Consider the following 24312-nt stretch of genomic DNA (forward strand, 5'->3'; position numbering starts at 1 on the left):
TCTCTTTTGATGAATTTTGCTTTTTTTATGGATTACTCATTTATATCAGGAGTGGATAGAAAACTGGTGATGAGGTCCCTATCATATTGTGCTTTTGGCAATACATTCTCACCCAATGCCAGTGTTATGGATCCCAAGTTTCTGGAACTTCGGCAGCAACAGCTGTCACTACAACAGTGGCAGTACAAGGAACAATGGCAGCAATAGCAAGAACAGTATGTTACTCTCCTATAGCTTGTGTCTTGTCAACAAGAACATCAGTCGGTGGTCCCAGCTGTGATCCCACTGCCATATGCTGCCTTGGACGAGTATTTGGAGAACAGTGAAGTCTACCTCTAGTGTTTTGAATGCTACTATTTTGCTTATAGCATTTCTGGCAGGCAGCAAAGTGCATTACTCTTGTCTTCTAGTAGTTGCTTATACAAAGTGGTGTGGAATGTAGAAAATGCAACCACTCTTGGACCCAAGTACTTTGTCTTTGAATGATCTCTGTGTTTTGTTAACCAAATACTTTGGTCATCATACATGCTTTATTGCAGCTAGGCTAAAGTCTGGTGAGTTTACTTTATGGTGGCACTGCCCACAAATCACATATGCAAAGCATTATTGACAAACTACAAACTCCTCAATCATTTGCCCGGTCAGTACAAGAGTTGGCAATTGCTCTTCAGAGGACAGGAGATCCAGGAAACTTGTCTGTTCATCGATCTCATTTAGAGTTGTTGGCAGCAATTGATCCGAGTCCAGAATCAACCTCACCAACATGGTCTGAGTGTTGTGGTCCACTTGAAGCTGTGAGAATTGCAGTAACTGACCTAGTCGAATTTATTCAACATCATGGTAGTCGAAGACTTCAAGAGACAAGCCATATGCATAATCCAAAATACAAATAAGCATGTCCAAACTGTAAACTTTTGTATGCAGAATCATTGTTTCAGGGTGTAATTGTGCACCTTGCCTCCAAGAGGGAAGTTGCAACAAAAGCTGCCTTACACTGCCTTTGATGAGTCTTTAGAGAACAGGGAAGTCTACCTCCAGTGTTTTGAACTGTACTGTTTTGCTTACAGCTTTCCTGGCAGACAGCAGTGGGTCACTCTTATCTTCTAGTAGTCATTTATGCAAAGTGGTATAGAATGAGGAAACTGCAACCACTCTAGGACCTAAGTTGCTTGTCTTTGAATGATCTCTGTGCTTTGTTAACCAAATACTTTGGTCATCATACATACTTTATTGCAGCTAGGCTACAGTCTAGTGAGTTGTAAAGGACACTGACAGTTTTACACAGCAAAAGCTGCCAACTTGCAGGGTCTGACATACAAGTGCAATTTCGTGTGTCTGAACTGTAAACTTTTGTGTGCAGAATCATTGATTCAAGACGTAATTGTGCATCTTGCCCTCAACAGGGAGGTTGCAGGGAAAGCTTTGACTATGTTCAGTTATAGTCTTGGTAAAGTGCTTCAAATTGCTAAATCTTTTCAGATTGCTTTTGAAGCTCAGCATGCTTTCAAAAATGATATTCAAGTGCCAAAAGTAGTTCATTGACATTGCTAGCAGCAGTCAACTAATGATTCTGACTTGTAATCTTCTTTTTTGGCCTCTAAGTTTCACCTAAGTTCACTGGCATTCTGATCACTAGCATCTCATAAGAGACTCAAGCACACCAATCATTCTGCTCCCTGCTTACTGTCAAGTGACCTTTTTTTGTAATGTTAACCAGGGGTCAGATATGTTTTCCTTCCTCAGTATTGCGATGTGCTTCATGCGAGTGAAAGAAAGTTCACTCCTTCCATGACATGGCACCCAGCTTTCCAGAAGCAGCTGCCTGCACCATCTACATCTACATCTACATCCATACTCCGCAAGCCACCTGACAGTGTGTGGCGGAGGGTACTTTGAGTACCTCTATTGGTTCTCCCTTCTATTCCAGTCTTGTATTGTCCATGGAAAGAAAGATTGTCAGTATGCCTCTGTGTGGGCTCTAATCTCTCTGATTTTATCCTCATGGTCTCTTCGCGAGATATACGTAGAAGGGAGCAATATACTGCTTGACTCCTCGGTGAAGGTATGTTCTCGAAACTTCAACAAAAGCCTGTACCGAGCTACTGAGCGTCTCTCCTGCAAAGTATTTGTCTTTAGTTTATCTATCATCTCCGTAATGCTTTCGCAATTACTAAATGATTCTGTAACGAAGTGCGCTGCTCTCCATTGGATCTTCTCTATCTCTTCTATCAACCCTATCTGGTACGGATCCCACACTGGTGAGCAATATTCAAGGAGTGGGTGAACAAGTGTACTGTAACCTACTTCCTTTGTTTTCGGATTGCATTTCCTTAGGATTCTTCCAATGAATCTCAGTCTGGCATCTGCTTTACCGACAATCAACTTTATATGATCATTCCATTTTAAATCACTCCTAATGCGTACTCCCAGATAATTTATGGAATTAACTGCTTCCAGTTGCTGACCTGCTATATTGTAGCTAAATGATAAAGTATCTTTCTTTCTATGTATTCACAGCACATTACACTTTCTACATTGAGATTCAATTGCCATTCCTTGCACCATGTGTCAATTCGTTGGAGATCCTCCTGCATTTCAGTACAATTTTCCATTGTTACAACCTCTCGATATACCACAGCATCATCTGCAAAAAGCCTCAGTGAACTTCTGATGTTATCCACAAGGTCATTTATGCAGTGGATTGTCGAGTCTGGAGCAATCGGGGCCTCCTCACAGCAACCCACCAGCTGTATGCTCACCCATGGCAGGACAGCACATTGGTCCACATCATCACAGCTGCAGAGCTGGTGGTTCCTCCACTGCCTTGGAAACTTACGTCAGATATGATGCTTTTTGCCTAGTTCATGAAATTCAAACTGGACACAAGTGCAGCTGTATCATTAATCAGTGAAAAAGTGTCAGCAGATCACCTCTCTGTTGTTGCAAAGGACACAGCACCAGGTCATGTCTTACTGCTACAAGATTATACCTCTCCTTGGAGAACTGTCGTTGGTTGCTAAGTACAGCGATGTTGACCATGTACTAATCTTCTTAGTTGTGTGCTCCCCTACTGTTGCTAACATCTTAGGCTCAGATACTATTGCCAACTTTGGTTTCAAAGTAGTGGACCAAGTCAGTTTAGTGTCCAAAATGGTGCTCTTTCATGACCTCAGTACTCTGAGGAATTCATACAAAGAGATTTTTGAACCGATGCTCAGATGTGCAAGTAATTTTACCACTCCTATCTCTATGAAGCCTGGAGCAATACCACAATTTTGTAGTGTATGCATGCCCTCTAGCATTTGTGGTGAGAGAGGCTGTTTAAGCAGAATTGATTCAGATTCAGGACCACAGCATCTTTTCCCCATTTCCCTGGTGTCAGCCATGCAATGGGTGACCCCTGTGGCTGCCCTAGATACTCAACTGGTCTTTACACACTTGTGGTAACTTTAAGTCCACTATAAATGCCCAGTATATTGTAGAAATCCTTGGGTACTAGGAGAGATATTGAATTTAATTGATGAAAGGAGGAAATATAAAAATGCAGTAAATGAAACAGGCAAAAAGGAATACAAACGTCTCAAAAATGAGATCGACAGGAAGTGCAAAATGGCTAAGCAGGGAAGGCTAGAGGATAAATGTAAGGATGTAGAGGCTTATCTCACTAGGGGTAAGATAGATACTGCCTACTAGAAAATTAAAGAGTCATTTGGAGAAAAGAGAACCACTTTTATGAATATCAAGAGCTCAGATGGAAAACCAGTTCTAAGCAAAGAAGGGAAAGCAGAAAGGTGAAAGGAGTATATAGAGAGTCTATACAAGGGCGATGTACTTTAGGACAATATTATGGAAATGGAAGAGGATGTAGATGAAGATGAAATGGGAGATATGATATTGCATGAAGAGTTTGACAGAGCATTGAAAGACCTAAGCCGAAACAAGGCCCCAGGAGTAGACAACATTCCATTAGAGCTACTGATAGCCTTGGGAGAGCCAGCCATGACAAAACTCTTCCATCTGGTGAGCAAGATGTATGCGACAGGTGAAATACATTCGGACTTCAAGAAGAATGTAATAATTCCAATCCCAAAGAAAGCAGGTGCTGACAGGTGTGAAAATTACCAAACTATCAGTTTAATAAGTCACAGCAGCAAAATACCAACACGAATTCTTTAAGATGAATGGAAAAACTGGTAGAAGCCAACCTTGGGGAAGATCAGTTTGAATTCCGTAGAACGTAGAAATGTTGGAACACATGAGGCAATACTGACCCTACGACTTATCTTAGAAGAGAGATTAATGAAAGGCAAACCTACATTTCTAGCATTTGTAGACATAGAGAAAGCTTTTGAAAATGTTGACTGGAATACTCTCTTTCAAATTCTGAAGGTGGCTGGGGTGAAGTAGAGGGAGCAAAAGCTATTTACAATTTGTACAGAAACCAGATAGCAGTTATAAGAGTTGAGGGGCATCAAAGGGAAGCAGTGGTTGGGAAGGGAATGAGACAGGGTTGTATCCTATCCCTGATGTTATTCAATCTGTATATTGAGCAAGCAGTAAAGGAAACAAAAGAAAAATTTGGAGTAGGAATTTAAGTCCATGGAGAATAAATAAAAACTTTGAGGTTTGCCGACAACATTGTAATTCCGTCAGAGACAGCAAAGGACCTGGAAGAGCAGTTTAACTGTATGGACAGTATGTCAAAAGGAGGATATAAGATGAACATCAACAAAAGCAAAACAAGGATAATGAAATGTAGTCGAATTAAATCAGGTGATGCTGAGGGAATTAGATTAGGAAATAAGAAACTTAAAGTAGTTGATGAGTTTTGCTATTTGGGGAGCAAAATAACTGATGATGGTTGAAATAGAGAGGATATAAAATGTAGACTGGCAATGGCAATGAAAGTGTTTCTAAATAAGAGAAATTTGTTAACATTGAGTGTAGATTTAAGTGTCAGGAAGTCTTTTCTGAAAGTATTTGTATTGAGTGTAGCCCTTTATGGAAGTGAAACATGGGCAATAAATAATTTAGACAAGAAGAGAATAGAAGCTTTCGAAATGTGGTGCTACAGAAGAATGCTGAAGATTAGATGAGTAGGTCACGTAACTAATGAGGAGGTACTGAGTAGAATTGGCAAGAAGAGGAATTTGTGGCACAACTTGATTAGAAGAAGGGATCGGTTGGTAGGACATGTTCTGAGGCATCAAGGGATCACCAGTTTAGTATTGGGAGTGCAGCGTGGAGGGTAAAAATTGAAGAGGGAGGTCAAGACATGGATACACTAAGCAGATTCAGAAGGATGTAAGTTTCAGAAGGTACTTGGATGAAAAAGCTTGCACAGGATAGAGTAGCATGGAGAGCTGCATCAAACCAGTCTCCAGACTGAAGACCATAACAACAACAACAACAACAACAACAACAACAGATGCCCAGTCCAACATATATCTCTATCATGTGCCTTGCCTGGAGGGTTTGTTTACTAATCTTAGCAGAGGGCCTCTATTTTTCATCAATTAATCTATAAGATGCATATGTACAACTGCCATTCAGTGATGCATCGTGTCAGCTGCTAGTGTACCTACCGTTTTCCGAAAGTGTTTAGAATATTTGCTTGAAGGTATTCTGCTCTGTGTCAGTTATTTAGATTTTATATTTTTAAGGTGTTGAAACATCCGGAACACTACAGGAATCTCAAATCCCTTTTCAAATGAGTTCAGGAAAATGACTTACGCTGTCAGTTAGAAAAATGCAGTTTCTTTGCCCCTAACATCATAAACCTGGGGCACATTCTTAGTCACAAGGATATCACATGCACACATGACCATATCAACTTGATCCCCGATATGCTGACTTTTACTAACCTTCAGCAGCTACAGTCACTCATGGATAAAATCATGTACTATGCCAGCTTTATTCCCCAAGTCATGCAAATTGTACACCCTCTTTAACATTCCTGCCAGTGGACAATATCGTTGGTGGCTGAGAGGCATTACAGTTGACAGGCACCACCAGAAGAGTGAGTGACATGTCAGGTGGGCCCGACTGCTTGCAGCATGGAGCTACACGAGCACCCATGAGTTCCTCTCAGTAGCACACCACATGATTTGTTACTTAGATGCCAGCCTGGCTGTGGTCACTGACTTTCTGGTTACTGTTATTGGTGTTCCTTCCATGTTCAGCTCACAGTGTGATCTTGGCTTTGTTTATGGATTACTTATTTTTATCAGGAGTTGACATAAAAACCCTTAAATCAGCTCCACAAGAAGGGTATCTGATTTGTATAGTTGGCCACCTATCAACAGGGTTTTGATCACCTTAAGGATGGTCTCTAGGTGGCATTGTATCTGATGCCATATATGCTGGGCTTGCAATTTACACTTGCGGGGGACACATCCGTGAATGAAATTGCTATATTTTTGCCCCTAAGTAGTCAGATGGTTCTGAAAAGCCTATTGATTTCACGTCCAAAAAGTTGATTGCACCACTACTTAACTATTCACAAATTGAGTTTTAACAATCATTTACAGGGTCAAGAAATTTCATGTGTATGTGTTTGCCAACAAATTATACCTGTTGACTGGCCACAAGCCCTTGATTTTGTAGTCCAGGGATCATTTTCAGCTCTCAAAAAAAAAAAAAACAGTGCAGTGTCCAAAGTGCTGAGCATTGTTTTTAAGAGGGTACCACTGTGAAATCCACTTTCACCCCCATCACCATACAGGCCCACACAGACACCTGTAGCACATCCTTCTGTGCCCTGACATGTAATTTGGTTGCTGGGAGAAAGTTTGTTTTGCTCTTGACCAATATCTACAAGAAACTCTGGATGAACTCCCACTAGTCTTGCCAGAGGTAGCCATGATGTTGTTCCATGTCTGGTCCTGCAGAAAGTTTTGTCTGCAGTTCAGAAGTAGTTTCCAGACTATGTTTCCCGCCAGGACAACTTGGCCTTTCACAATTACTTTGTGTTGTGCTACTGGCTCAGCACCATGAAGAATATCTTAATGTTTGCCACAGTGGTCTCTGAATGCTGGGTTGTCATTCCACCCTGACATCTTCCAGCTCCTTCATGATTTGCGTTGAGGTATGATACACATGAAGGCATTGGCCTGGAGGCATATCTACTGGCCTGGCATTGATGCTGACTTTGAACGCACTTGCACTCCTATCATGCCTGCTCCTTCAAACAAGTGGACCCTGTGCTACATTTCTTGCTGTGACCCAACCCTGGCCACCCATTGGATAGGGTCTATGTTGATTTTACGAGGATGTTTCAGGTAGCTATGTGGCTGGTGGTGGTGGATGCCTTCTCAAACTTCCCTTATGTGGCACGGATGCTGTCCACTACCACCCCTGCTATCATCCGTCCCTGCTCAGTGATACTTGCCATTGAGGGAACGCCGTTTATCTGCTTGTTGGATAATCGGCCCCAATTTATGTGAACGCAGTTCCGTGGATTCTGTCACCATAACAACATCGAACACCCGTCCCCCATCCTCATTCACTGCACCTCCAACATGGAGGCTAAGTGGATGGTCCGTATGTTTAAAACACAGATGCGGAAGATCTTGCAGGTGTCATCTATTGAGGAAGCTCTGCATCACTTTCTTGCATTGTATCAGTTTGCCCCCATCAACAGGGTCACTCAGGTCAGAATGCTGCCCACATGCTGGCATTGTGCACTGTTAGGCCTCTCACGCCCCATGCAACATTCCCTGGCCATATACTTGCCAGTCCATGCATGGGAGGACCTGTGTCTGGGCATACACATTTGGCTGCCTCGGGGATGAATCCAAAGTGTAATCATTGGCCACAGTGGGCATCAGTTGTTTGAAATTGCTGCTGGGCACGTCTTTCTGGCACACCACTGCTACTGGCTTTGGTCACAGTCACAGTTGCAATCAGCACCCACACCCCTGCCATCACCTCCGACATCCAGGCTGGACATGAGGGTCACCACCAGCCGTACATCTTGCCTTTGCCATGCACCCCCCCCCCCCCCCCCTCACCTCTCCTCCCCCAGTCTCCAATATGACCTCTGCTCCCTTGGCCTTGTCAAAAGTATTCATGAAAAGTAGTGTATATGAGAGATAAGTTTTCAGATCTTACTAAAACTTAAAGGTTTTTCATTCATTACTGAATTAGAAGTATAACAGGATCTACCTGGGAGCCTATGTAATGTTTGTGACAGACCCCGTTTATATTATTGTATAATAAGCTGTTCTTATAAAGGTCTGCACAACACAAAGTACGTATGCATTGATGCCTTGGAATGAGATCTCAATGTTTAATATTTAATGAGGAATTCGTAACAGAAATGGCACTGTCTACTTAGAAAGGTTTTACTCTTTCAGTCTTTTTTAGGACAATGCATAAAAGTCACATGAAACCTTTGCGTTCACATGTGAACATAATCTTAGTAAACATCAGTTATGTGGATAATCAGATGATGGCAACCTGAAAATCCTTAGAAGCATCTTTTAAATATGTTGAGAATTGAATTTTTGTGTATCAGTAACAGGAAAAATTTAGTGACTTTTGATCTTGGTATGAATGAGTCAGATATCAAACACATCATGTCATTTATTATGAGAGAAAATTATTGACCAATATTTACTTTCAGGAGTGAAAAATGTAGTACTGGCAACAGACACATACCGAAGTAATAGTGAGTACCTAGTTCTTACACTGAAGAGGCAAAGAAACTGATACGCCTGACTAATACTGTGTAGGGCCCCCTCTTGCATGCACAAGTGCCGCAGCACGTCAAGGAATGGACTCGACTAATGTCTGAAGTAGTGCTGGAGGGAATTGACACCATGAATCCTGCAGGTCTATTCATAAATCCATAAGAGTACGATGGGGTGGAGATCTCTTCTGAACAGCACGTTGCAAGGCATCCCAGATATGCTCAATAATGTTCATGTTTGGGGAGTTTGGTAGTCAGCGGAAGTGTTCAGGGACCCCATATCTCTCCAACTGCACATGCGCCACACCATTACTGAGCCTCCAAGAGCTTGAACACTCCCCTGCATGCAGGGTACATAGATTCATGAGGTTGTTTCCATACCCATAAACGTCCATCTGCTTGATACAATTTGAAACGAGATTCATCTGACCAAGCAACATGTTTCCAGCCGTCAGCAGTCCAATGACGGTGATGATGGGTCCAGCCGAGGCATAAAGCTTTCTGTCACGCAGTCATCAAGGGTACATGACTGGGCCTTTGACTCCGAAAGCCCTTATTGATGATGTTTTGTTGAATGGTTTGCATGGTGACACTTGTTAATGGTCCAGAATTCAAATCTGCAGCAATTTGAAGAAGGGCTGCACTTCTGGAATGTAGAATGGTTCTGTTCAGTCGTCATTAGTCCTGTTCTTGCAGGATCTTTTTCTGGCTGCAGTGATGTCGGAGATTTGGATATTTCCCAGATTCCTGATATTCACAGTACACTCGTGAAATGCTCATACTAGAAAATCCCCACTTCATTGCTATCTTGGAGATGCTGTGTCTCATTGCTCACACGCCGACTATAACACCACATTCAAACTCACTTAAACCTTGATAACCTGCAATTGCAGCAGCAGTAACTGATCTAACAACTGTGCCAGACACTTGTCGTCTTATATAGGCATTGCCAACCACAACACCATTTTATCGCTGTTTATATCCCTGTATGTGAATGCACACGCCTATACCATAAAATATCAGGAGTGCAGCTGCATAAATTATGTGGCTGCATGCCCGAAATGTTATGGAACTTTCTTTGTGCTGCAAAAATATGAATATGCACATGCCTATACCAATTTCTTTGTCGCTTCATAGTAGAATTAATAGCTCCTTCAATGAAGACGAGAGACGTATAGTTTAGGCAAAGCCCACATCATTACAGGTAGGTCTCTCACATGATGGGTTCTGAGTGACTGACCTTTCCTTTGACCCCTGTCTCTTCTCCAACAAAGGAACAATTAATTCTGAAAACTAGGTATTGTGCTACTTTTACTTTTGTACATATCTGTTACCAGCTTCATACGTTTCACCACCTACACTTAAGTATTGACCGATAATTCAATATCGTAATTTATTAGTTTTCTCATTTAAACTTTCCTTTGTTAAAAGTCATATTATTCATAGAAGTAGTGACTTATATTTTAGATTACTCAGGCAACTGGCAGTTTATTGTCAGCAGTGTTGCTATTTACTTGCAATATCAACCTATATTGATAATAAAACCATATGACTTGGACTTGAGTACTGAATGTGTGAATTCCGTTGCCATCAGATTTAATTAATGGCAGACATAAAAGAGACAATCATCAGATAAAGTGATTACATTCTTCTTGAGTATGGAAATGTTACTTGGCATAAATTTACAAATCATATTACTCTAATATGTCTTCGAGGCCATTCATTTAACCATAACTGTATACCAATCACAAAATGTTTTCATGTATAATTTAGTCATATAAGGAACAATATTAGTATATCAGTATTTTTAGGCATATAGGAAAGAGTATTAATTATATTTTTAGACTTTTCTGGTTCTCCATACGTGAAAAGAATCATAAGTAACCTGTTCTATATACTGGCGCTTTTGGGCCATTCATAATCAGTCTGTACAATACTTTGGGATCAATTTTTAACTTTTTTTTAGGTGGTGAGTGATGCACATTTGAGATGTATCACTACATATAATTACTTAAAATCATTTTATTGAGTACTATAGGTGTAAAAAAAAAAGTACTTGTATATTAAGTTTGTTATTTTCTTCAGAAGTGATATAATTATAAAATCAATAATAAACATAAATTCATGAAGCAATTATTTGTAAAAGGATTGTTGAATATGCTCATATTTTCAGGTGAAAGAAAGGTCATTGTTTGGAAGAGCGATTGTACTTCATTTACTAAAATTTGAACAGTTAATGATATTAGAGAATAATTCTTCAGTTGAACTGTGACTGAATTCTCTTTTCATTTATTTTCAGGCTTTTCCCATTTGTGCAGTTTTTGGGAATCAATTAAAAGATGTTCTAAGCAGATTACGTGAAGGAAGTAGAGTTATTGTTGAAGGGATTATTTCTCTCTCTAGAATAAAGGTCGTTTATCATTTTCAGCAATATGATGCTAATAACTTAAAGTTTTATTCTGTTTTGTGTATCATAAAAATCTTATAAGGCCATCCATATTTCTTTTTAGCATTGAGTTCAATAATAAATAATTTTTATTTTTAAATGGTGATGAATCAGTCTATTTCTTAGTGCCCTACGATTCTCATATATGTGTTTCATTGATTAAAATATTATTCACATTCACAGTAAAGTAGGTTTGTAATTACATGGTAAGGCACATGGAAACTAGAGTGATTGAAATAGTTAGTTTGAACAGCTTAAACCATTAGTTCTTCGAAAATGGAATGAAATATGTCCATTGGGGTGAGATGGTTACAGTTACATACCTATTTTGATCTAGGTACAAGACTGATCTCTTATTGATCAGCATCACTGTTCATGTTTAACCTGTTGATTTTCTTGTGCATTATCTATTCTTCTTCACCATTGCTAATGTCTTGACAGGGAACATTACCAGAAGAACTTTTACATTGTGGTCATCAAGACACCAAGAATTGGGCACCTTCTTCTAGATCCTTCTGATTACTCTAGTACTGGGACCCCCAGGAAAGGAAGAAAATGTGGAGTCACTATGGGTGTGCTGATGCTGCATAGTTAGAGTGTTTATTAGGATGCGGTTAGGCAACTTAATATATAGTCATGGAGCATACCATATGACACACGAACTGTTAAGTTCTAATTGCTAAATAATTTGAGACAGTAATATTGGAAAAGGATTAGAAGTATGTTTGCATAATTATGCAGTAACCAACTTGCCACAACAGTTGTTACTTCTTTTTCCTACAGTGTGGTTTCCAGTTAATAAGACTTCTATTTCATACTCTGATGCATGCTGATGTTGTTGGTGGTTCTTTAAAGGAGAATATTTTTAATTATTTTAATGTAGCTTCAGTGTAAAAAATTACATGCTGTGTAAGATATTTGCTGCTGACGTGACAGTATTTGGCAAACTTGTCCATTGTTATAGTAATCATTCCAGTCAGTAATTTCCAAAAGTGTTTGCTCGTTTTCCACATTATCTTGAAAATCTCATTCTTAACTGTCTTGGTGGTCTTCTACCTTATAGGGATTCTTGATGTATAAATTATAAGGAATATAGAAAACCTCTTTTTACCACATTAAAATGCCAGAAAAAGAACAGTCATGCACCAAAAATAAATGAACTGCTGTACATTATAGAGGATAATGCTATCTGTTTCACCCTGTCTGTCATTCACTACTGATATCTTCATATGTTTATTCAGGTTACTGTAGCCTGTAGCTTAGATTGGAAAGTTAATATTTATCGTTTCATGTTATAGGCTAGCTCATAATCATGATGACATAAAAATGACAGTGACGTGCATGTCATCTTGCGTAATATTGATCATTGGACTGACTGTAAACATCCTCATTTTCCTGTCATTTATTATCTATAACATCCATTTTCAGGCATTTCCTCTGATTGCTGTTCTTAATGGTCAAATAAGGAATACATTCAACACTTTGCAAATTGGTGTGGCCAATATTTATGATGCAGCAATTGCTTTTGGAAGAATAGAGGTGCATTTCTTATTGATTCATGTAAAAGTATTCAAATATGTGTAACTTGTTTCACTTTTTCCCATTTTCTAAGATTCCATCATTGAATTGTTAATTGTTAATTAAACTGTGATCAAATCTGTCAGATAATTAACATACTTCAGCACAAAAATAATAATGAAAGTAAAGTTTATTATATATTTTATTACTTTATTACAGCAACAGTTCAAGACACTATCTATTTAGAGACAGTAAAATAAGTAGATACTGACAATGTCTTTCTAGGACGGAAATGTGGAAGACATACCTCAATATCGGAAATTCGTTTCTGCTGTACCATGTTTGCATATGTCTGTTAGAGATTGATGATTATGTTACCTATGAATTTATAGGTAAACTAAGGAAAAGCAACCACTCACCTATAACATACTGATGTGTGGTGCATAGACACATATAACAGTAAACAGTTGCACACTACTGCAGCAGCAGCAGCAATACTAATTATCGTTTATTGAGAGCAGCTGCCTGGGCAAAAGGAGGTGGGCTAGTGCAAGACATGTCTTTTGACAGATGACTCAACAGCTGCACATCAGGAGATTGGGGGGGGGGGGGGGGGGGAGAGAGAGAGAGAGAGAGAGAGAGAGAGAGAGAGAGAGAGAGAGAGCGAGGTGGGAGGAAGCAGTACACAGTCTGGATGGAGAAGGAGACATGTGGACAAAGAGAGAAGGAGAAAGGTAAGGTGAGGCAGTGAGAAACAGGTTAATGGAGGCTTAGGCCAGAAGGATTTTAAGAGAGCAGGATGTACTGGGGAGACAAATCCCACCTGTGTACTTAAGAGAAACTTGTGCTAGAAGGAAGTATGTGGTGAAACAGCTGTTGAAGTAATACTCCTTAATCCGCTTCAGCTGGTCTTTCTCATTTCAACAAACTACCTTTATAGATATCCGTCTCCACATCTCTGGTGGCTCTATAAATATGATTGCTCATTTCAAGTGTGCCATCCATCAAGAATACCTCTCCTTTGACAGCAGCCACCCATTCCATGTTAAAAAGTCTCTTCCTTGCCACCCATGAATGCTGCAACTGCAGTGGAGTGTAGGATTTGTCGAAATATACTTATAACCTTACCAGAACCTGAATTGGCAGACAACATCCTATCCAGTTCATCCAGCTGAGTCACCTGTTGAAAGACCTACCTCACATTATCCCACTACCCTCTCCTTGTCTTGTGTGCTCTTTCCTACCCTATCCCCACCTCCATCCAAACAAGCAACTGCTCCGAATAAGTGATAGTGAGTAGACAGTCTCACCGAAGCTGCAGGAGTGTGCATTTGGGTGGTTGTGTGTGTATGAAGAAGTGTACTTTACGTAGAATATCAACTTGAAAGTTAGTGTTTATATTGTTTTCTGCTACATCTGTTCTACGGTGAGTGATTCCCTTTCCATTATTTTATGTATTGTTCCATCCTGGAATTCCATTATTGTTTTACATATGATTGTTGATGTTTTCCCGGAAATGTAATATTGCAAAGGAATTCAGACAAGTAGCTGGGACATCTCCATTTTTTTTCAATATTAGAACTGAATACTTTGCAGCAGTGCTCAAAGTGACTCAGTTGCTGCCTTCTGAGAGGAAATTCATGCTTTGGGGTGACAGTATGTGAAATATAATGTGCATGTGTTATAAATGAACTGGATGACAGAGCAATTCCATAGTCCATATGGTGATGAAATTATCAAAGAATTGAAGCAAAAATTATATGTAGCCAATAAGTCTAGAAAAATGTCAGGTTGTGACTTACTGGCTCCGCTATTCTGATGTATTAAGAAGATGTTGGGAAAGTCTGAGGTTGTGTATTATATGGAAAGCAAGAAAATTAGATGTTCTACTAGAGGGCTACAGAATGAAGTGAAAAGAAAGGCTATGAAGTTCTTTTTTGAAGATGAGGAACTAGACTGATTCTGCTCTGAAAAATGAGTGCACCCAACAATGGTACACAATAGTACGGTATTAGCGAATGGGTAATTTGTAATAATGAGAAACTACTCTTCTGAATGTTCCCTAAGTTTGACATGACGAAATTTATGAGATACTTCCAAAGCAAATCCTGGAAAATGTGTTGACTTTTGTCCCATGATCATTATATTTTAAAATTCTGTGCAACAAATGTGCCCCCCACTGTTGGTATTAAAAAATAATGGATATGCTTCACACCAAATTAAGCTTACGGTGAATGAGAGAATACAGGACCAGTTTCTGGAAGAGGAGGGTATCAGGTTAGTGATCTTTCTTCCATGTATGGGCATGTCCCTTCAAAAATAACAAGGGTAATGAAAAAATGCTAGGTGAAAGAGATCATTTTGCCTGCCAGCCAAGACAGCAACTCCTGTGGGGACTATGAAGTCAAAAATCTGTAAAGTTATAAGTGAATGTGGGGGTGTTATCTAGGACAAATCTCATACATGGCTGAAGAAAGTGTGTTGAATTTCTGTGACACCTATCTTCTTCAACTAACTAAATTTCTGGTCGTTGAGCATTGTATTTCCACTGGTCACTCAATTAATTTGGCCAGCATTCAAATCTCAGTCACAGAGCCATATTTGTTTGGTTTAGTGACCAAAGAAGTGGCAGAAATTTGAATGGCAGAAATATGGATTACCCAGAACAAGTAATAGATCCACTTGTAGCTCATCTACTTTCTCACAGGAATTTGTATTATCAGTCTCTTCTCCTTAGCATTATGATGCTTACCATCATTTGTAACAATTATATATTTAACTCTTCATCAATGTGGACTCATAGCATCTAAATGTATTTTGTCATGTTTTTACAAGGCACTCTGATGGTTCGATATTTATTTTATTTTATTATTTTTTTTAAGACTCATTAATTTCTCCATAATTGTGGAGTTCCTTTGTCACTGTGTTATCAGTGAAACAGTTCACAGTAGGATGAATTTCACATGTCCTCTGTGAGTCATGTATCATGGCTCCGAATGGAATTAATAGACACAGATTTCCACTCAGAAGTCTGTCACTGACTCACCTTGATCAAAAATGGAGAATTTGCAGCTATAGTATTTGAAGGGAAATACATGTATGGTACAGACCAGTAACTGTATGAAATTATTTCTGAGTGTCACCATTAGTGAGGAACATTTTGATCTAAGTTCACCACACATCTAAACATTGTGATGTTAGGTCACCACACATCTATTAGAAAAATGTATTCACTCATCTAGTTTCCTTTCTCTGTCTCTCTTTGTTTCTCTCTCTGGGGCTCCTGGCAACATGCTGCTGCGTGGCGGCATGGGCAATGACAGTACGGGCAATGAGGCGGAGAGGGGTGGAAGGGACACAGAGACCTTCACCTCCATGCTGGTGTCCTCAGGAACCGCTGCTGGTGTCCTGGAGCACAAGTTGTACCTGTGCGGGTGTAGGTGTAGCGATGAGTGGTGTTCCAGGTCTGACAGAGCTGGTGGTAATGGCGCAGGGGGTCGGCACACAGAGCCAGTTGGTACGACAGCACTCCAAACCCTTCAGAGTGTCAATAATTGTAAGGCACCACCCATGGGTGGCAACCACAGTGGCTTACAGTTAAGAGGATTTTGTCCCATATAAGGGTGCCCAGATAACTGAGTCTGGCATAAAGCACCCAGTGTGCCTGGTCTGGGGTTCCCTGGGCTGAGGGGCCAGGAGGAGGAGAGTATGTGGCTGCCATCCATGGGGCCAGGTTACAGTCATCAGCATCGATGGTTCTGTAGGTTCTCAGAAACATTGTGAGCATTGATGTGGTGCTGGAAGTGCCCAACATTTTCAACATTCATTGTTTAAACATTTGGACCATATGCTCCGCTTTGCCATTGGAGGATGGGTAAAATGGTAGACTAAACAGATGCCATTGGATGTGCAGGTCTGTTCAAAAGCTGTCACCATAAATTGGGGCCCATTGCCAGACATCATGTTGCAGGGAAACTCTTCTATCACTAGAATCAGGACAAGGGCATTGAGAGTTGTGTCAGTGTTGATGGACACCATGCTGGCCATGTATAGGTAGCTAGAATAAGCATCCATGACAATGAGCTACATAGAGCTGAGAAAAGGGCTAGTGAAGTCCAGGTGAATTTAGTCACAGGGGCAACAGCTGGTGGGCCAAGGGGTGAAGTACTGCGAAGGAGCAGCCTGGTGCCAGGCACAGCAGAACGGCTGTGCAAGATGGCCTCCACTTCTTTGTTCAGTCCCAGCCAGCAGGAATGGCATCGTTCAGGGACTTTCATCCATGTTATACCCCATGCCCATTACAGAGAAGTTGCAAGACCTGAGGGCACAGGGTAGGTGGGATGAGTACATGAAGAGTATCAACCGCGAGGACAAGCAGGAGAACATACACAAAACTTTTTAATGGCAGAGATGATCACCGATGTGTCTTTTCACTTTGCGATAAGCTCTTATGAGCAAGTGCCAGCATCTTGGAGAATCAGTTGCTCAGTATTGTTAATGTCATCGTTCCTATGTGCTGCACTGCACCAGTATCATAGAGAGAAGCATCGGCAAACAAAAATTGTGGCAGAGAAAATGGCATAAGGCAGGATGCTCAGTGCAGCAAACGTTTCAAATGTGTGAAAGTGTGGTCATAGTCAACCATCTGCCTGAATTGCATGCCATTCTTTCACAACAGGTTGAGTGGATGCATAATGTGGACCACTCATGGAAGGAATTTATGATAATAATTCACCTTTCCCAAAAAAGCCTGCAGGTGGTACATGTTGTGGAAGCAGGGTAGAAAGTCGGTGGCAGAAATGTGGCAGTCAGTGGGCTGGATCCCTTCTTTGTTGAGCAAGTGTTCAAGGCATTCCACTTCCTCCTGAAAAAAACTGACTTTGTGTAAGAGGCACAAAGGTTGTACCAATGGTCCTGGTGCATACTGCCTGTAACAATTGAGTCATCAAGATAGAGAGTACAAGCAGGAATGGAGATGATTAACTGTTCCAGGTATCTCTGGAAAATTTACTGAGCAGAAAAGACCCCAAAAAGCAAAGACTTGAATCTGTATAAGTCAAAGGCAGTGTTGATGACCACAATGCATTGCGATTCCTCATCCATTGGGATCTGAAAATATACATCTTCAAAAATATTCACTTCCAGCAAGCTTCATGAGGAGGTCCTCTGGACATGGTATGTGGTAGGTTTCCAATTACGCGAAGGGATTAATTGTTAATTTGAAGTGTCCACATAGTCAGAGAGCGTCATTTGGCTTCTTAATACCACAAGGGGTGTGGCCCAAACACTGGTTTTAAGAGGTTCAATTAGCCCAGTTTCAAGGAGGTGACTGAGTTCTTGCTTAACAGCCATCCATAAGGAAACAGAATAGGCTGTGCTTAGCAGAAGCAGCACACTGCATCTGGACATAAGGACATACGAGCCCAGAAATTCATTGTGCACTCCAAGCCATGTTCAAATAAAAGCACAAAGGTGTTACAGAGGTCACTCCTGGAAGCAAACTATGTTTCAAATGATGTGAACCTCATCAGTGATCAAAAATCCAAAAGTGGGAAGGTGTCCAGACTGAAAATGGTGCTAGCAGAGTGACTATCGACAAAAAACAGAATTATCAGCCACACAACCTTTTGTATGCAGCATTGAGTGTGAGTTGATCCCAGAGAGAAGGGTGGAGCCAAGTCAGGGGAACCAAGATGAGCATATGTTTGAATGTTAATCGAAGAAATGGTTGTTCCTGTGTCTACTTGAAACAAACTTCCCAGTTTGCTAGAATTTCATGCACTGTCTCGAGATGCATGTGGGGAGTGACATCTGACTGCCCGGATGATTGACAACAGACAGTGCAGAGATGCTCATCTTTCCCATGATGGGTGCCCAGTGATCCAGACAGTATGCCTGTGGGTGTGCTTTGGAGCAGTCAGGACATGACAGGAAACCCTACTGCTTATGCCGATGTGGTGTGACAGGCTGTTCAGAGGCTATTGACACATCCAAAATCAATTAATTGCAATGCCACCATCAGGAAAAATACATGTAAGAATTCCACCCCCAAGGTGATGTCTGGACTGCCACTACTAGGGGTCAAGCCATGAGGCATTTATTTGCAGCCTGTGCAATCCTGAAACAGTGCATGATTTTCAATATATCATGGGAGCCAACTGGACTATTACATCTCAGATTTAAGAATCTGCATATGAAGGTTTGAAAACTGGGTTCATGCAAGTAAAATCACAATGTCAACTCTACCCTTGCAAATCTGTCCCCCACGAATGGTATGACTGACCAGATTGCTTTTGATATAGAAGGAACTCAAGGCACGATATGACCACATGGAACTGTTGTGATTAATAATCAGACAGCAACAAGCACATCTCAAATGTGAGCATGACAAGATTTGAGACTGAAGCAAACTTGTTTAATAAGATAAACGTCTCTAGGGAAACTTGAGACCATTGGAGAGCATTCTCAGGAACCTGAAAAATGATGAGGTACTGTTTCAGCTGCTGCAAGTACATGTCTCAATCATCTTTGATGTCATTAAATGACTGGAAGACAGGTGGGTGGGGTCTCCTCCTGGTGGGAAGTGACCACAGTCTGGATGTGTTGGGAACCCTAAACCTGTAAGCGACCTGACAAAAGCTGAATTTCCCCATGGAGCAACTCAGTCTGTCATTTAACTGCTGTTGCTGTTCCATGAGCTGCACAAGCTTTACACCCATGGCATGCCTCTAACCTTCTTTCTTGTCATCAGTTATAGTGACTGGAATCAGACAAGACTAGGAATGACATGAGAGCCATGGGAGATTGGCTTAGTGGCTTGGGCAATCAACAGCAAGCTGCCAGAGAGTAAACAGGTGGACAGCAATGAGATAAAGACAGACAGTGGAGATAGCATGGCTGAATAACAAGTCCAGCAAGTAACCCAAGATCAGTATCTAAGATGATGCAAAATAAGAACCAAGACAGCAATGTGTAATGAGTTCAGTACAGTAGCACAGAGAAATCAAGACTGACTGTGGAGGTGATGGCCTTAACTGGCTGCCACAGGCACTGATAAGCCAGCAAGGTGGGTGAGTCCTCATGGCACCACTTGCAGCAGCAACACCAGCACCTGCAGATGTAGCAGCACTGTGTAGCAGCTATAGTTGAGTTCCATAGCTTCTGGCAGGCCTTTGAACTTGCTGTGCCAGGATACAAGACCTTTATTTTCAATATTATGTTATATCACAGTGTAGATGTTCTAGCATTTCATGTCACACATTATCATCAACCATTAAATTTAAAAATCAGGAGCTGGTCTGTTCCTTTATTCCATTTTTAAATTGAGATACAGCAACAAAATTCTTACCTATATTATAATTACACACTATACACGCTGTATCATCATAAGTTGTTTAGGATCATAACAAACAAATCCATCAATAAATTTGTGATAGGGTGTTTCTTAGTATCATTTCTGATGAATTTACACTTCCAAACTCTCTTCATGTGTTGTATTTCAGTTCACTCCTTATCACAGTGTGACTGTTTATTAAATGGCATACCAAGAATTACAAATTTCACATAGTTTTCGGTGACATGAAAGGCAAATAATTCTAACACATAATCAAACAATGTAAAGAAGTTTGTTGTGGAATTTCAATATAGTGAAGGATGAAAAAGATTTGTAAGTGTATATAGAGCTGTCTGTGCATGGGAGTGATTGAATTTTTTCTGTTAACTTTCTTACTTTTGCATGTTTGGGTGGAGCACACTTTTCTAACTTTTTCTCTGTTTTAGTGTACTGCTGGTCTTTCATATAACATAAAACTGTTCTATTATTTGAAAGCATACTTGTCATTCAATGATTTATATGAGTATTCATATTTTTAATGTTTCAATTTCTGCAATGAAACTAGTTATTCAGCATTACTCATTACATTTCTGCCTTTAATGTTTTCTGTTGTTGCAGAATTCATTTAAGGATGATCTTGTTTATAGGCTTTGAATTTGCTTCTGCAATGATTATTGATAACTCTGCACATAGTTGTAACACAGTGTACAGTGGTCTTTTGGTCTACTATAAACAGAGAATAATTGTTTTAAAAAAGAAATTAAAATACGTTAATGTCTGTGTAAATTGCAACACTTAGAAGGGTACATGCAAGCAAAAGGAATTTTATAACATAGATTAGGTAAATGATCCATTAGATATACAAGATGGTGTAAGGCAACAAGATGCATTGCTGTGCCTTCTTTTTAATACTAACTTGGAGAAGGTCATGAGGGATGCAAACCTCCTGTCCATGGGAATGATCTTCTACAAGTCAATGCAGATACTACCATATGCCAATGACATAGATACAGTCGCAACAACTAGAAGGGCAGTGGAGGAGGCATTCTTTGAACTTGAGCAGGTCACTGGGAATATAGGAATGAATATAAAACAGCAGAAAACAAAATATATGACTGCTGGGAAAGCATGGAAAGAGAACATGCCACCCTCAATAACGTTGGGCAATTATAGTTTTGAGAGAATTGACCAGTTTAAATATCTGTGATTGATAATCACCCATTGTGATAATTGGCAGAGAACTGTTGGTGAGACCAAGGTTCACAATGAATTGTGAAGCCACAAAAGAATAGATGAAGAAGAGGTATAGTACAAACATAATTATTATTACAGATATGATGGTAAGTCTCCCCTGACCTGCAGTTCTGGGTGACTTTTCTGAAATCTACCCCTTTTCCTAGATCTCTCCAGTCCTTCACCTTCACCCCTCTCCCTTCCCCTTCGGTCCTTCTCCCGAAGAAGAAGCCACAGGCCTTAAAAGCTTGCAAAATTATTACCTTCTTTAATGTGCATGTTCTGCCGCTGTTTGGTGAGTAGGTTTTTTCTCTATCCAGTTACATTACATCATTGATTTCTGCTTCACATACACATACACTGAAATCAAACTGATGGGAACACACACACAATTTTAATGTTTGACCTTTTAGACAGCAGAATTATTCTGATGGAGAAAAAGAAATGCAATGAAGTTTTACTTACTCATGTTCATGGCCAATACAGATTTGTCCAGGGTGGGAAAGAAATATATAATTCAAAAGAAAGTTGTGACAATAATATGCAAAACCATAAGTAATAGTTAATGGTTAAACTGTGTGAAACATTAAGTAATTGTTAAAGGTTAAACTGCCTTGCTCCTCAAATTATTTTTGTATCCACATTTGATTTACTGCAATTTTCTCATAATCTTTCCACAACTTAAACAAACCTTGTTTGATAACTACAGTGTTATGCTACACTTTTGCTCTCAGAATAAAATCCACACTTTTTGAAAAGTGCTTGAGCCAGATGATCATACCTGCACACTGTGTTACAAATATTTGCTGTTAAGTGTTATACATTAATGCAAACCTTTAACTTATTTCTTAAGTGATGGATAAATTTTTGAAATTATTCTAACAGAAACTCCTGGTGCTTGAAGATATGATGTCCTACATAACTCGTCCTGTTGATAAAACTCAAGCACTGTGTATTAACAATGGAAGCTTTGCAATGGATGGACCTGTTGCCTCTGATGTTGACAATAAACCAGGCTACACTACTTCTGAGTGAGTAAGAAAAGCTTTTCCACTGTACTGTAACACTTATGTTATACAGACAATGTTGTTAATTAATTAATCTGGTTTTCAGCACGTGTGCCAATGCAGGAGACAATTCAGATGCCACTGAAACAGAAAAACTAAAGTCAGACATTGCCACATCTGAAAAAAATGAGAATATTATTTCTGATATTAATTTACTTGTTTCAAAAGTAAGTATAGCTCAAAAGGTCAACAGTAGTCTAAGAAGGAATGGCTAAACCAGCCTTGCTATGAAACTTTATGATTATATGTAGTATCAACAGAATTTTGATTGAGCTTGGCATTGTACCTGTAGGACCCAAGAAAAAAATGAAGCAGACAACAAAGCAGTATTTAGAAACAAAACAAAATTATCACATGTATTTTGTTTGCTCTGTGATTTTCACATTCATTTCTTTGCTGTCACCTCATTATTACCTGCTTTAGCCTTTTGATTAAACTTGGCAGTACAGTTTCATGAAAACATTATAGGAGGAGTAATGCTTCCTTGATTTGTGGCAGTCAGCACACCACAAATACCTCCCAGGTTGTGCCAAATGATGAGGACTTCAGGAATCTCAGCCTTCACTGACTGCTCGATATGGGTTTGGCTTGACTGGCTTTCTTGATGAACACTGCCAGTCCTCTATAACTATAAGCCTTGGGCAAGCTTCAGGGCCCACCGTGTGGCACATCTGGTGTAATGTTATGTTGTTACAGTGAATATGGTCATGGGTTAATTGCCTGCATCATGAGGGTGATATAAACTTCTATAAAAAAAGAAAAACTCAACCTGAGGGTGCACTGTGTGCCAATGGGATGGATATCTCTTGAGGTTAAATAGTCATTAGCGGGCAACCTCCGGGAAACCTGCTGCATCTCAGTTGTATAAGGCTACCCCATGTAAACGAGCCTCTGTCTGGGCTGACTCATGTTTGCCTAGTGTTTATGAGTATACCATGATGAATCTATTACTTAAAAATAATCCCAGCGGTATAGGTGAAACAACAGGGAGCAATAACACCCACTCAACAAAAATGGCTTTAGATAGCCCACTGAGAGATTCAGCTCAAAAGTGACAGTCAATAAGTAATAGGATACTTATTGTGTCCAGAATGTGTTTTTGGTTTTTAAGACACAGGAAATAAACTCAGAAAATGTGTCACCTTTCTACATAAATAAACAATTAGAATGTGTGGCAGCCACAGCCCTTTGAGGAATGTCATACTATTGGTGGAAAGTGCCACATCACATGAAACAAAACCCCTACAGAAGGCAAAAAATCTTGAGTTGTACCAAATTGTTTCTGTATTACACAACATCCTTAATTCTAGCTAGGTGGTTGTAACATGCAGTGACCTGATGGACATAGATGTAGAGGATCTGAATGAAGAGTGGGTAGGTGCCGGGATGACATATGACAAGAACTAACTGAAGTGAATCAAGAGTGAATCAGAAAAGACAGCTATATTTGTTCTGACCATCAGTTCTCCAGTGTTGCCTAAGCACATTCAAGCAGGATTTATCCACTCGGAAGTTAGATCATGTGTCTCAAACCCAATGTGTTGTTGAAGTGTTAGCACTATGGACTCATCACCACAACATACAATGGAAGGGCAGTTTGTGGCAAATGTGACCAAGCTGCCCTCAGAGACAGTTCTCCAGCTTTCCTGTTCTGTGTGAATTGCAACACAACCATGCTGTTTAGACCCTTGAATGACAAATTTTCCTGTATGAAATGATGATTCAGGAGATTAAAAACACAGGGTGAGTACCATATATAGAATTTAAGAAAAGGTACATGTAACTCAGAAACCACGAGCCTGAGAAACTTCATTTGCTACAATGGTCAAAATAACGTTCCAGAAAAAGGTCTCCTCAGTGCAGACTATGTCAACAGAAGCTGCCACGGGCATGTGCATATGCAAGTTCTCTTGCAGTGAAGGATTTGCCATGTTGTTGTTGTTGTTGTTGTTGTGGTCTTCAGTCCTGAGACTGGTTTGATGCAGCTCTCCATGCTACTCTATCCTGTGAAAGCTTCTTCATC

General features: G+C 40.1%; 1 protein-coding gene across 6 annotated transcripts in view; it reads left to right on the forward strand.

Moving 5' to 3' along the window:
• The window catches only part of LOC126253797 (ATP-binding cassette sub-family C member 5-like), a 546227-nt gene that overhangs the window by 228034 nt on the left and 293881 nt on the right, over positions 1-24312 (forward strand). For 2 of the 6 annotated variants that reach the window (XM_049955254.1, XM_049955256.1), the window contains 4 exons: positions 10992-11102; positions 12567-12677; positions 22108-22253; positions 22336-22456. In XM_049955254.1, the coding sequence (XP_049811211.1) occupies positions 10992-11102; positions 12567-12677; positions 22108-22253; positions 22336-22456 (489 nt within the window). The remainder of the gene's footprint in view (positions 1-10991; positions 11103-12566; positions 12678-22107; positions 22254-22335; positions 22457-24312) is intronic. The other 4 variants (XM_049955257.1, XM_049955260.1, XM_049955255.1 and 1 more) reach the window with 3 other exon arrangements.

This window comes from Schistocerca nitens, chromosome 1 (assembly GCF_023898315.1).
Source record: "Schistocerca nitens isolate TAMUIC-IGC-003100 chromosome 1, iqSchNite1.1, whole genome shotgun sequence".
NCBI classification, from domain to species: Eukaryota; Metazoa; Arthropoda; class Insecta; order Orthoptera; family Acrididae; genus Schistocerca; species Schistocerca nitens.